The 13625-nt window shown below is 46.6% G+C and overlaps 1 protein-coding gene across 2 annotated transcripts in view; it reads left to right on the forward strand.

Annotated features, from left to right (window-relative positions):
- MYOM1 (myomesin 1) overlaps window positions 1-13625 on the forward strand; it is a 201767-nt gene that overhangs the window by 105347 nt on the left and 82795 nt on the right. For both annotated transcript variants that reach the window (XM_029066099.1, XM_029066100.1), the window contains exons 14-16: window positions 1841-1965; window positions 10608-10791; window positions 11895-12069. In XM_029066099.1, the coding sequence (XP_028921932.1) occupies window positions 1841-1965; window positions 10608-10791; window positions 11895-12069 (484 nt within the window). The remainder of the gene's footprint in view (window positions 1-1840; window positions 1966-10607; window positions 10792-11894; window positions 12070-13625) is intronic.

A 13625-nucleotide genomic window follows, 5' to 3' on the forward strand; every position in this document is an offset into this window, starting at 1 on the left:
TGAGTGCTTACTGTGTGCAAAACAATATTCTACGAGCTTGGGAGAGTACAGGATAACAACAAGGAGACACATTCCTGCCCACAATGAGCTCACAAACTAGAGGAGAGAGACACTAATGTGAATAAATAAATATATATTTATACTTAGATTTAATAAATACTTTTTACTTAATAAATATGTGTTTTTACTTGCCCAAGATCACCTGGAAGACAAATGTTGGAAGTAGAATTTGAACCCAGGTCCTTCTGCCTCCTAGGCCTATTTTCTCTCCACTAGGCCACACAGTTTACCCCTTCTTCAAGAACCTTCAGGGGTGCCTTTCCACTTCCGCATCAAACAGAAACTTCTTATCATGGGTTTTAAAGCAGTCAGTCACCTTGCCCCCTCCTAATTTACCTCACTACTGTCCTACTACAACCCAGCCCTACACTTTGCTCCTCTAATGCCAACCTTCTGGCTGTACCTCGATCTCATTTATCTCGATTTTGACTGCCCACCCATGTCCTGTTTCAGGCCTGAAACACCTCTTCATATCCTTTATTGTCTCTGCCTTCAAAGCCTTATTGAAGGCCCATCTCCTCCAAGAGGCCTTTCCTGACTAAGCCCTCTTTTCCTTTTCCCCCACTCCCTTCTGGTCACCCTGACTTGCTCCCTTTATTCATCCCCTAGCCCAGGCCCTCAGCACTCATGTACATATCCGTAATTTATATTAATGTCTGTTTCCCCCTTTAGACTGTAAGCTTGTTGTGGGCAGGAAATGCGTGTTATATTGTACTGTCTTAAGCACTTAGTGCTCTGCACACAGTAAATAATAAATGTGTTTGACTGGGTAACTGAGGCACAGAGAAGTTTAATGACTTGCCCAAGGTCATGTAGCAGAGTCTGGGATTAGAACCCAGGTCCTTCTGACTCCAAGGCCTGTGCTCTTTCCACTGGACCACACTGCCTCTCTTCTTGCATTGGAAGGGAAGATGCACAAGTACCTTATATCAGTTTTTGCCCATTGGGGGCAAGGACTGTCTCTCTTCATTGCTGAATTGTACTTTTCAAGCGCTTAGTGCAGTGCTCTGCATACAGTAAGTGCTCAGTAAATACGATTGAATGAATGATTTTTTTATTTTTCAGGAAAAAAATGACCATTCCTAAGTGAGGCCCTTAGCACTTGCCATTGTAGGACTATTGAAAATTTCATATTTGGGAAGGATGAAAAAGGAGGGAAAGCCCTCTTTTCCTTTTCTCCCAACTCCCTTCTACGTCACCCTGAGTTGGTCCCTTTATTCATCCCCCCTCCCAGCTCCACAGCATTTGTGTCCACATCCGTAATGTATTTATTTCTATTAATGCATCTCTCCCCGGCTAAACTATAAGCTGTTTGTGGGCAGGGAATGTTTCTGTTTACCGTTGTACTGTAATAATAATAAATAATGTTGGTATTTGTTAAGCGCTTACTATGTGCAGAGCACTGTTCTAAGCGCTGGGGTAGACACAGGGGAATCAGGTTGTCCCACGTGGGGCTCACAGTCTTAATCCCCATTTTACAGATGAGGGAACTGAGGCACAGAGAGGTTAAGTGACTTGCCCACAGTCACACAGCTGACAAGTGGCAGAACTGGGATTCTGTACTCTCCCAAGCTCTTAATACAGTGCTTTGCACACCGTTAAGTGCCCAATAAATACGATTGAATGAATGAATGAATGAATTATGGGGAATGATTAATTTCTCCCTGGTTTTGGCAAGTGGGATGGCCCAGGGGCATTTAGGGAATTTGTCATCTGGGGGCTTCGGGTATAAAGGATTTAATGCCTCTATTCCTTTCCTCTGCGCTGCCGTGTTCCACAGAGGGAGTCGTGCCTGGACCACCTACAGACCTCACGGTGACCGAAGCCACCAGAAGCTACGTTGTTCTGAGCTGGAAGCCCCCCGGCCAACGGGGACACGAGGGCATTATGTACTTTGTGGAAAAGGTAAAAACCCAGCCTCGATGGTTTCATGAAACCTAGGCCCTAAAGGCTCTTCCTGGGCCTGCGTTGGGATGGGGAGTCGGGGGGTTGGTGGATGTTGGAGGTGGGAGGAATGCTAACCTATAAATTGGCAGGCTTTATCTGCCTCCCAAGTATTTCAGGACCCTCATTCTGCAGCTTGTCTTCCCTTGGCTTTGGGTGTTTTAGTGTTCATCAGCCTGACCCATTTGATAAAGGGGCCTTGAGTCATGAAGGAGTAGAAAGAGCCAGGAGCGGAACAACTTTTGGGAAATGATAATGACATTTTAGTACTAGTAGTAATAGTAAAAGTACTAGTAGAAGGAAGCAGTGTGGCCTAGTGGAAAGATCACAAGCCTGGGAATCATCGCCCCCGCCCTCCTCCCTTCCTTAACTTCTATTTTTAACCACTCAATCTCCAATGGCTCCTTCCCCTCTGCCTTCAAACATGCCCACGTCTCTGCCATCCTAAAAGAATCCGCTCTCGACCCCACTTCCCCTTCTAGTTATCGCCCTATCTCCCTACTACCCTTCCTTTCCAAAATCCTAGAATGAGTCGTCTACACTCGCTGCTTAGAATTCCTTAACTCCCATTCTCTCCCGGACCCCCTCCACTCTGGCTTCCGTCCCCTCCACTCTACCGAGACTGCTCTCTCTAAGGTCACCCGTGACCTCCTTCTTGCCAAATCCGATGGCTCCTACTCCATTCTGATCCTCCTCGACCTCTCTGCTGCCTTTGACACTGTCGACCATCCCCTCCTCCTCCATACCTTATCTCACCTCGGCTTCACGGACTCCGTCCTCTCCCGGTTCTCCTCTCACCTCTCTGGCCGGTCATTCTCGGTCTCCTTCGCTGGCGCCTCCTCCCCCTCCCATCCTTTAACTGTTGGAGTTCCTCAAGGGTCAGTTCTTGGCCCTCTTCTGTTCTCCATTTACACTCACTCCCTCGGTGAACTCATCCGCTCTCACGGCTTCGACTACCATCTCTACGCAGATGACACGCGGATCTACATCTCCGCCCCGTCCTCTCCCCCTCCCTTCGGGCTCGCATCTCCTCCCGCCTCCGGGACGTCTCCACCTGGACGTCTGCCCGCCACCTAAAACTCAACATGAGCAAGACCGAGCTCCTCATCTTCCCTCCCGAGCCCGGTCCTCTCCCAGACTTCCCTATCACCGTGGATGGCACGACTGTGCTTCCCGTCTCTCGGGCCGGCGATCTCGGTGTCATCCTTGACTCTTCTCTCTCGTTCACCCCACGCATCCTATCCGTTACCGAGACCTGCCGGTCTCACCTTTACGATATCGCCAAGATCCGCCCTTTCCTCTCCACCCAAACGGCTACCTTACCGCTACGGGCTCTCGTTATATCCCGGCTAGACTACTGCGTCGGCCTTCTCTCTGATCTCCCCTTCCTCCTCTCTCGCCCCGCTCCGGTCTATTCTTCACTCCGCTGCCCGGCTCATCTTCCTGCAGAAACGATCTGGGCCTGTCACTCCCCTTCTTAAACATCTCCAGTGGTTGCCTATCGACCTCTGCTCCAAACAAAAACTCCTCACTCTAGGCTTCGAGGCTCTACGCCACCTTGCCCCTTCCTACCTCTCCTCCCTTCTCTCTTTCTACGCCCACCTCTCACGCTCCGCTCATCTGCCGCCCACCTCCCCGCCGTCCCTCGGTCTCGCCTATCCCGCCATCGTCCCCCAGGCCACGTCCTCCCGCGGTCCTGGAACGCCCTCCCTCCTCACCTCTGCCAAACTGATTCTCTTCCCCTCTTCAAAACCCTACTTAAAGCTCACCTCCTCCGAGAGGCCTTCCCAGACTGAGCTCCCCTTCTCCCTCTTCTCCCTCTATCACCCCCCCTTCACCTCTCCACAGCTTAACCCTCTTTTTCCCCCATCTCCCTCCGCTCCTCCCCCCTCCCTTCCATCCCCTCAGCACCGTACTCATCCGCTCAACTGTATATATTTTCATTACCCTATTTATTTTGTTAATGAAATGTACATCGCCTTGATTCTATTTAGTCGCCATTGTTTTTACGAGATGTTCTTCCCCTCGATTCTATTTATCGCCATCGTTCTCGTCTGTCCGTCTCCCCCGATTAGACCGTAAGCCCGTCAAACGGCAGGGACCGTCTCTATCTGTTGCCGACTTGTTCATTCCAAGCGCTTAGTACAGTGCTCTGCACATAGTAAGCGCTCAATAAATACTACTGAATGAATGAATGAGTTAATAATAACAATGATAATTTATTCACTGTCATATTCATTGAGCATTTACTATGTGCAGAGCACTGTACTAAGCACTTGGAAAGTACAACTCGGCAACAGAGACAATCCCTACCCAACAACGGGCTCACAGTCTAGAACGGGGGAGACAGACAACCAAACAAAACAAGTAGACAGGCATCGCTACCATCAAAATAGATAAATAGAACCATAGATAAATGCACATCATTAATAAAATAAATAGAGCAAAAGTATGTACAAATATATACAAGTGCTGTGGGGAGGGGAAGGGGGTAGAGCAGAGGGAGGGAGTAGGGGAAATAATAATAGAGGTATTTGTTAAGCGCTTATTATGTGCTAGGCACTGTACTAAGCCCTGGGGTGGATACAGGTGAATCGGGTTGGACGCAGTCCCAGTCCCATGTGGGGCTCACAGTCTCACTCTCCATTTTACAGATGAGATCACTGAGGCCCAGAGAAGTTAAGTGACTTGCCCAAGGTCACATAGAAGAGAGGTGGCAGAGCTGGGATTAGAACCCATGACTTTCTGAGTACCTGGCCTGAACTCTATCCACTATGCCATGCTGAATTCTAATTCTGCTCTACCACTTGTCTGCTATGTGACCTTGGCCAAGTCACTTAACTTCTCTGGCCTCATTGACCTCATCTGCAAAATGGGGATTAAAACTGTGAGACCTGTGTGTGACAGGGACTGGGTCCAACCTGATTATTCTCTATCTACTTCTTTACTTCTCTGTGCCTCAGTGACGTCATCTATAAAATGGGGATCGAGACTGCGAGCCCCACGAGGGACAGGGACTCTGTCCAACCCCATTTGCTTGTATCCACATCTGTGCTTTTTGCGGTGCCTGACAGTAAGTGCTGAACAAATTATTATTATTACAGTGCCTGGCACACAATAAGTGCTTAACAAATACCATTATAAAAAAAGGAGTACTATTTATTAAGCGCTTAATGTGTGCAGAACACTATATTAAGTTCTGGGAGAAAATACACAGGTGGGAATTAGACAGGGTCCCTTTCACTTTTAGTGGTAACAGTATTAAGTACTTAATATATTTAAAGCACTGTACTAAGCTGTGGGGAAAAAGGAGGAGAAATAAATATAATCTCTGGTCCCTAAGATAAGCATTATCTAGGAGTTTACGGGGAAAGGGGCCTAGTCTCCCCCGATTAGACTGTAAGCCATCAAACGGCAGGGACTGTATCTGTTGCCGACTTGTTCATTCCAAGTGCTTAATACAGTGCTGTGCACATAGTAAGCGCTCAATAAATACTATTGACTGAATGAATGGTGACAGACATATAAGAAAAGGCAGAACAAAAAATATAGCAAAGATGACTATCACTATGACAAGAGCGATAGGACAATTGTGACTAGAGGAGCAGGCTTTCTAGCTCCTTGTAGCTCAGTCCAAGAGTAAGAAAAGTCACAGCTGCAGCTGTGGCCATGGTTTTAATAATAATAATAATAATAATAATGTTGGTATTTGTTAAGCACTTACTATGTGCAGAGCACTGTTCTAAGTGCTGGGGTAGACACAGGGGAATCAGGTTGTCCCACATGGGGCTCACAGTCTTCATCCCCATTTTACAGATGAGGTAACTGAGGCACAGAGAAGTGAAGTGACTTGCCCACAGTCACACAGCTGACAAGTGGCAGAGCTGGGATTCGAACTCATGACCTCTGACTCCAAAGCCCGTGCTCTTTCCACTGAGCCACACCTCTCTTCAGTGCTTTTCTCAGTGCTTAGCACTCAGTGTTTCCTGGACTGGAGCCAGGGCTGTTGGGAATTCAGATTGTATAAACTGAGGGGATGGGAGGTAACTTCTTTCCCACACAGTAAGCCCTCATACTCTCATGTAAGTGAACCCATTTTGGGCTCACCCTGCAGCTGGTTCTTGAGTTGATCCCACCTGGAGCAAGGACTGATGGAATCCAGATGGATTGGCAGGAGGGTCTGTTTTAGTAGCCCCAGGCCAGGTGTTGGGAGGCTGGTGGTGGGCTCTCCCTGCTGTAGGTGTTTCAATTTTCTTGGGTTAGGACAGGGGCTGATGCCGTGGGAGTGGCAGAGGACAGCCTCTGACCCCAAGAAAAACCCTAGTAATCCAGAGGTAATAATAATAATAATAATTATGGTATTTGTTAAGTGCTTACTATGTGTCAACCACCATTTTAAGGGCTGGGGTAGATACAAGATAATCAGATTGTCCCACGTGGGGCTCACAGTCTTAATCCCCATTTTACAAATGAGGTAACTGAGGGCCAGAGAAGTGAAGTGACCTGCCCAAGGTCACACAGCAGACAAGTGGCAGAGCGGGGATTAGAACCCACGTCCTCTAACTCCCAAGCTCATGCTCTTTCCACTATGCCACGCTGCTTGTTTTCTCTGTCATAACCAGTGTTTTAATTTGAACATCAACTGGGAATAGAATACACGGCCTGGAAGCTACTGCAAGATATTGAGAGAAGCAGTGTGGCCTAGAGTTAGAACACGGGCCTGGGAGTCAGTGGACGTGGGGTTCTAATCCCGGCCACGGGTCTGCTGGGTGACCTCAGGCAAGTCACTTCATTTCTCTGGGCCTCAGTTACCTCATCTTTAAAATGGGCATTAACAGTTTTAGACCCTAAGCCCATGTGGGACAGGGCCTGTGTCTGACCTCATGAACGTGCAGCCACGCCAGCTCTTTTCATTCATTCATTCAATAGTATTTATTGAGCGCTTACTATGTGCAGAGCACTGTACTAAGCGCTTGGGATGAACAAGTCGGCAACAGATAGAGACGGTCCCTGCCATTTGACGGGCTTACGGTCTAATCGGAGCTCTTAGAACAGTGATTGGCACATAGTAAGAGCTTAACAGGTACCGTAATTATAATGGTTCATTATTATCCGCAAAGCAGGTAGGAGCTGGAGGGAAACACCTTCTTGTGTCCTTACCCCTGGTTGGAGGCCTTAGGAAAATCCGGAGGAACTCTGTGATTCACCACGTGTATTATCTCCCAGCGCCTATTATAATGCTCTACACATAGTAAGTGCTTAATTAATACCACTACTGACACGTTTCCTCCTCATAGCTCCCCTATCTGGACATTTCCTGTTTACTTGCTTAATTCCCGCTAAAGTTGCATCGTTCATTCATCCATTCATTCAATCAATCGTATTTATTGAGCACCTACTGTGTGCAGAGCACTATACTAAACACTTGGGAGCGAACAATACAACAATAAACAGACACACTGCCTGCCCACTATGAGCTTACATTCTAGGGAGTGAGGAGAGAGATGTTAATATAAAATAAATTACAGATATGTACCTAAGTTATATGGAGCTGGGGGCGATGGGGGGTGGTTGAACAAAGGGAGCCGGTCAGAGTGACGCAGAAGAGAGTGGGAGAAGAGGAAAGGGGGGCTTAATCTGGGAAGGCCCCTTGGAGGAGATGGGCCCTCAATAAGGCTTTGAAGCGGGGGAGAGTCATTGTCAGATTTGAAGAGGGAGGGCATTCCAGGCCAGAGACAGGACTTGGGCCAAAATGACCAGATGGGAAAAAACACCTGCAAATTGGGTTTTACACAGACCTCATTTTCACTCTCCCTACATGTTCCAGACTACAGCTTCTAAAAATATCATTGCAGTGGCTTTCTATATTTTCTGCACTCTAATACAGTGATTAGAGGCAGTGCTGACAGGTTTTGCTGACTGGGGTTGATAAACGCCCCCGTCTAATCTTTTGGAGGACCTTCGTGCATTAGCAGAGATATGACAAAAATTATATTGTCTTCTTTCGAAAAGCAGCCATAATAGCTGTGGATTTTAGTTTGTTCCTAGGCTTTTTAAGTGTGTTCTATTTTATGGCTCTGATCTGGTAACCTCCTTTTGAATAAACATAGCCAAGTACGTGATTAAAAACACTGGGAATCTTCCAGAAACATTTTCAGGACAGAAAGGCTGACGCAAACATGAGATAGCATTTGTGAGCCTCAGATGATTTCTGCTAAAGCACTGCAAATTTGTTGACCTTTCTTTTTTAATAATAATTGGTATTAAGCACTTACTGTGTACCACTGTTCCAAGTAAAGGGGTGGATACGAGCAAATGGGGTTGGACACAGTCCCTGTCCCACATGGGGCACATGGTCTCGATCCCTATTTTTCAGATGAGGGAACTGAGGCCCAGAGAAGTAAAGTGACTTGCCCTAGGTCACACAGCAGAAAAGTAGCAGAGTCGGGATTAGAACCCACGACCTTCTGACTCCCAGGCTCCTGCTCTATCCGCTAGGCCCTGAAGGTTAAGTTTACTCTTGTCTGCAAAATGGCTTGGCCTTGAAAACTCCTTTAAAGAGCAGTGCTGCATTTTTCTGATTTATTCATTGCAAAACAAAGCAGTCTGTTAATCTGGATTAGCACATCCATTCATTCAATCGTATTTATTGAGTGCTTACTGTGTGCTGAGCGCTAAGCGCTTGGGAAAGTAGTACAACAATAAACAGTGACATTCCCTGCCAACAGTGAGATTACAGTCTGGGGGTTCGGGGGCCGTGTGGGGAGGAGACAGACATTAATACAAATAAATACAGTTACAGATACACACATAAGTATTTATAAGACCTGTGGGGCTGGGGGCGGGGGAAGAACAAAGGGAGCAAGTCAGGGCAACGCAGAAGGGAATGGGAGATGAGGAAAAGTGGGGCTTAGTCTGGGAAGGCATCTTGGAGATGGGCCTTCAATAAGGTTTTGAAGCCGGGGAGAGTAATTTTCTGTCAAATTAGAGGAGGGAGGGCGTTCCAGGCCAGAGGCAGGACATGGGCCAGGGTTCGGCGGTGAGACAGGTGAGATGGAGGCACAGTGAGAAGGTTAGCACTAGCGCAGCCAAGTGTGCGGGCTGAGTTGTAGAGGGCAAGAAGTGAGGTGAGGGAAGAGGGGGCAAGGTGATGGAGAGCTTTAAAGCCAATGGTGAAAAGTTTTTGTTTGACCTGGCGGTGGATGGGCAACCACTGGAGACTTTTGTGGAGTGGAGTGACATGTCCTGAACGTTTTTGATCGGGGCAGCACAGTGAAGTATGGACTAGAGTGGGGAGAGACTGGGAGGTCAGCAGAGGAGGTTGATACAGTAACCAGATGGGATGTTAACTGGAAAGGGTAGATTTAAGTGATGTTGTGAAGGTGGGGCTAATGGGATTTGGTAACGGATTGAATATGTAGGTTGAATGACAGATAGGAGTCAAGGAAAACATCAAGGTTACAGGCTTGTGAGATAGGAAGGATGGTTGTGCCATCTACAGTGATACAGAGAGTCAAAGCCAGAACCACAGACTATGATCTCAGAACTATTTTTAGTGGTATTTGTTAAGTGCTTACTGTGTACCAGGCCAGAGAAGATACAAGCTAAGCAGTTTGGACACAGTCCATGTCCCATGTAGGGCTAACAGTCTTAATCCCCATTTTACAGACAAGGTAGTGATGGCCCAGAGCAGTGAAGTGACTTGCCTAAGGTCAAATAGAAGACCTGTGACGGAGCCAGGATTTAGAACCCAGGTCCTCTGACTCCCACGCCCATGTTCTTTCCACTTGGCCACGTTGCTTCTCAACTGATTTCAAACAAGATTGTTTTTTCTCCCTCTGCCCTAGAAGCACAGGGAGGGGATGCCTGCTGGAATTTACATATTTAAGTTAAAATGATCTTTCCCAGCTTTTTCCTCGGGACATTTCTTTGGCCTTTCAATAATACTTTGGTTTTAGTAATAAAACTTTGGTTTTTTGTCCAGCCCTTTTATTTTTCCAATCAAACATATTTACCGAGTCCTTACTTTAAACATTTTCTCATCATTTGCCTTCATTTCTCCTCCCCACACCCCTGAGAGATGGGGGAGGCAGGTATTATCATCCACGTTTTACAGATGAGAACACTGAAGTTCAGAGAGGGTAATTGAGTTGTCTGCCCACAATGAGATTCATCATCCTCCATCTCTTTTCCTTCAGTGTGGTCCAGTGGATAGAACACGGGCCTGGGAGTCAGAAGGTCACGAGTTCTATTCCCGGATCTGCCACTTGTCTGCTGTGTGACCTTGGGCAAGTCACTTCACTTCTCTGTCCCTCAGTTACCACATCTGCAAAATGGGAATTGAGACTGTGAGCCCCACTCGGGACAGGGACCATGTCCGACTCGATTTCCTGGTATCCATCCCAGCGCCTTGTACAGAGCCTGGCACATAGTAAGCACTTAACAAATACCCTCATCATCATCGTCATCATCTCGAGTCCCTCACCAAAGAGGTAACTAAAAGGTTGGCGATCCGTGAAAATGTATGGTGAGGCAGAAGCCGGCTGGGTGTCTCTGATTTTTGGTTTCTTCTGCTCTAATCGCTGCACATCGATCCGTTGCAGTGTGTTGCTGACACCGAAAACTGGCAGAGAGTGAACACAGAGATCCCCGTAAAATCTCCCCGCTTTGCTCTGTTTGACTTGGTTGAAGGAAACTCTTACCGTTTCCGAGTTCGCTGTTCCAATTCAGCGGGAGTTGGTGAACCTTCAGAGGCAACTGAAGTCACCATCGTGGGCGACAAACTAGGTAAGGATTTGGTCAGACACCTTGACTCTTTGTCATGTTCGTCTCGTTTCCGGTTCTCCCATTTTCCTCGAACTCTGTCTCTCTCTATACAAGAGCTTAGCTCATGCACTACAGGTCAAAGGGTCTCGCCTTCCTTGTGGGAAGCACGTAAACCGTTCACATGAATACAGGGCCCTTCACCTTCCTATTTTACACTGCTTTCACCCAGTGGTCTGGAAGACTAACTGGACCTTTCCAAGTGTTTAACACACTTCCTGTGGAGGATCCGACTCATTGTTAGCAATAACAGTGGAAAAATCTCTTTTTTACTGAATTGAAAAACCTCAGTTGAGGTGAAATTGTTTTCTGAGCCCTTCACTGGTGTTGTCATACTTAAATGCCCCTAATCCCAGTGCTTTTATCCAAATTTCTGCTTCCATTTTTTCCTTTGGGTTAACCAGCCTGATTCCTGGGCCCTATGTGGCTTCAAAAAACAATTTAAGGAAAAAAAATCCCATGCATTTTCTATACTATTCTCTTATCCCACGCAACTGTTCGCTGTTTGATTTGTCCAGTGTGAACTGCATTCTCTGTCTTTAGTGGGAATGATTTTCCTTGCTTAGAGACACTCATTTTTTCTAGATAACATTATATCCATGGAAAGTATATTTGTAAAACCATACAAATTAATAAAGGTAAATTGGCAAATGATGATGATTATTTATTATTATTAAATGACAAACAGCATTCCAGGAATACATTGAAAAGACCCTAATGCAAAAACTGGATTCTTGCTGGAAGAACTTAAAATCAGTCATGGGGATTTGCTTTGCATTACTATCATTGCTGCTGCTTATCAAAGTCAGTGAAACCTTTTGAAAAAAACTATTTTTTGCTCATTTGAAGTACGAAAAAGCAGCACCTTTCTCTCACTGATTCATTCAGTGTTTCGATCATTCAGCGTTTCAATCATTCAGCTAATAACTATGTGCAACCACGGGGGATTCTATACTTTCACACAGTCAGCTCAAACCTGTTGTCCCTGATCATGCTTAAAATTCTACCGTTTTGCCTATGCAAGGCAAAAATCGATTTTGAATATGAATCTGTTTTTCCCTTCTCAGATATACCCAAAGCTCCTGGCCGATTAATTCCAAGCCGGAATACAGATACCTCCGTGGTTATTTCTTGGGAAGAATCCAAAGATGCTAAAGAGCTGGTTGGTTACTACATAGAATCAAGTGTTGTTGGATCAGGCCAGTGGGAACCTTGTAACAACAACCCTGTGAAAGGCCCAAGGTAACACAAGTGAAAGAGTGAGGTTGGGGAGAGGATGTATGGGAAGGATTCATTCATTCAATAGTATTTATTGAGCGCTTACTATGTGCAGAGCACTGTACTAAGCACTTGGAATGTACAAATCGGCAGCAGATAGAGACAGTCCCTGCCCTTTGATGGGCTTACGGTCTAATCGGGGGAGACGGACAGACCAGAACGATGGCAATAAATAGAGTCAAGGGGAAGAACATCTCATTAAAACATAGCAAATAAATAGAATCAGGGTGATGTCCATCTCATTAAACAAAATAAATAGGGTGATGAAGATAGATACAGTTGAACGGACGAGTATGGTGTTGAGGAGATGGGACGGGAGAGGGGGAGGAGCAGAGGGAGAGCGGGGAGAAGAGGGTTTAGCTGCGGAGAGGTGAAGGGGGTTGGTAGAGGGAGTAGAGGGAAAAGAGGAGCTCAGTGTGGGAAGGCCTCTTGGAGGTGGTGAGCTTTAAGTAGGGTTTTGAAGAGGGGAAGAGAATTAGTTTGGCGGAGGTGAGGAGGGGAGCAACAGAGAGGATGTATGGGATACCTCACCATTCATTCATTCTCATTTATTGAGCGCTTATTGGGTGCAGAGCACTGTATCAAGAGCTTGGAAGGGTACGATACAACAATAATCGGACACTTGCTCTGCCCACACGATCTTACGGTCTCAGGGGAGTGACAGACATTAATATAAAGAAATAAATGACAGCTATGTATGTAAGTGCTATGGGGCTAGAAGGGGAGAAGAACAAAGGAAACAAGTCAGGGCGACGCAGAAGTGAGTGGGAGAAGAGAGCCCCTCATGGGTTTTGGCCTGATCTCAGTTGGGACCGAGCTAAGGAAGAGCCAGCTTAGCTTAATGGATAGAGCTAGGGCCTGGGAGCCAGAGGGACCTGGGTTCTAATTCCAGCTCTGCCACTTGTCTGCCGTATGACCTTGGGTAAGTCTCTTCACTTCTCTGGGCCTCAGTTACCTCATCTAGAAAATGGGGATTAATAATTAAAATGGTATTTGGTAAGCACTTACTAGGTGCAAAGCACTGTTCTAAGCGCTGGGGGGAGGATACAAAGTGATCAGGTTGTCCCAGTGGGGCTCACAGTCTTAGTCCCCATTTTACAGATGAGGTAACTGAGGCACAGAGAAGTGAAGTGACTTGCCCACAGTCACACAGCTGACAAGTGGCGGAGCGGTTATTAGAACCCACGACCTCTGACTCCCAAGCCTGGGCTCTTTCCATTGAGCCAAGCTAAGACTGTGAGCCCTACGTGGAGTGGTGACTGAAGCCAACCTGATGAGCTCATCTCTACCCCAGCACTTAGAACAGTGCTTGACGCATAATAGGCACTTAGCAAATACCATCATTATTATTATTAATATTATCCCACACGTTTGAGAGTCTCTATGTGTCTGATGGAGCAACAGATCTAGCTTACCCATGGACACCTGCAATCATTCTACCAGACAATCAGTTAATTGGATTATTGAGCACCTAGAGAAGCAGTGTGGCCTCTTGGATAGAGCTGGGGCCTGGGAGTCAT

This window comes from Ornithorhynchus anatinus, chromosome 5 (assembly GCF_004115215.2).
Source record: "Ornithorhynchus anatinus isolate Pmale09 chromosome 5, mOrnAna1.pri.v4, whole genome shotgun sequence".
Taxonomy (NCBI): domain Eukaryota; kingdom Metazoa; phylum Chordata; class Mammalia; order Monotremata; family Ornithorhynchidae; genus Ornithorhynchus; species Ornithorhynchus anatinus.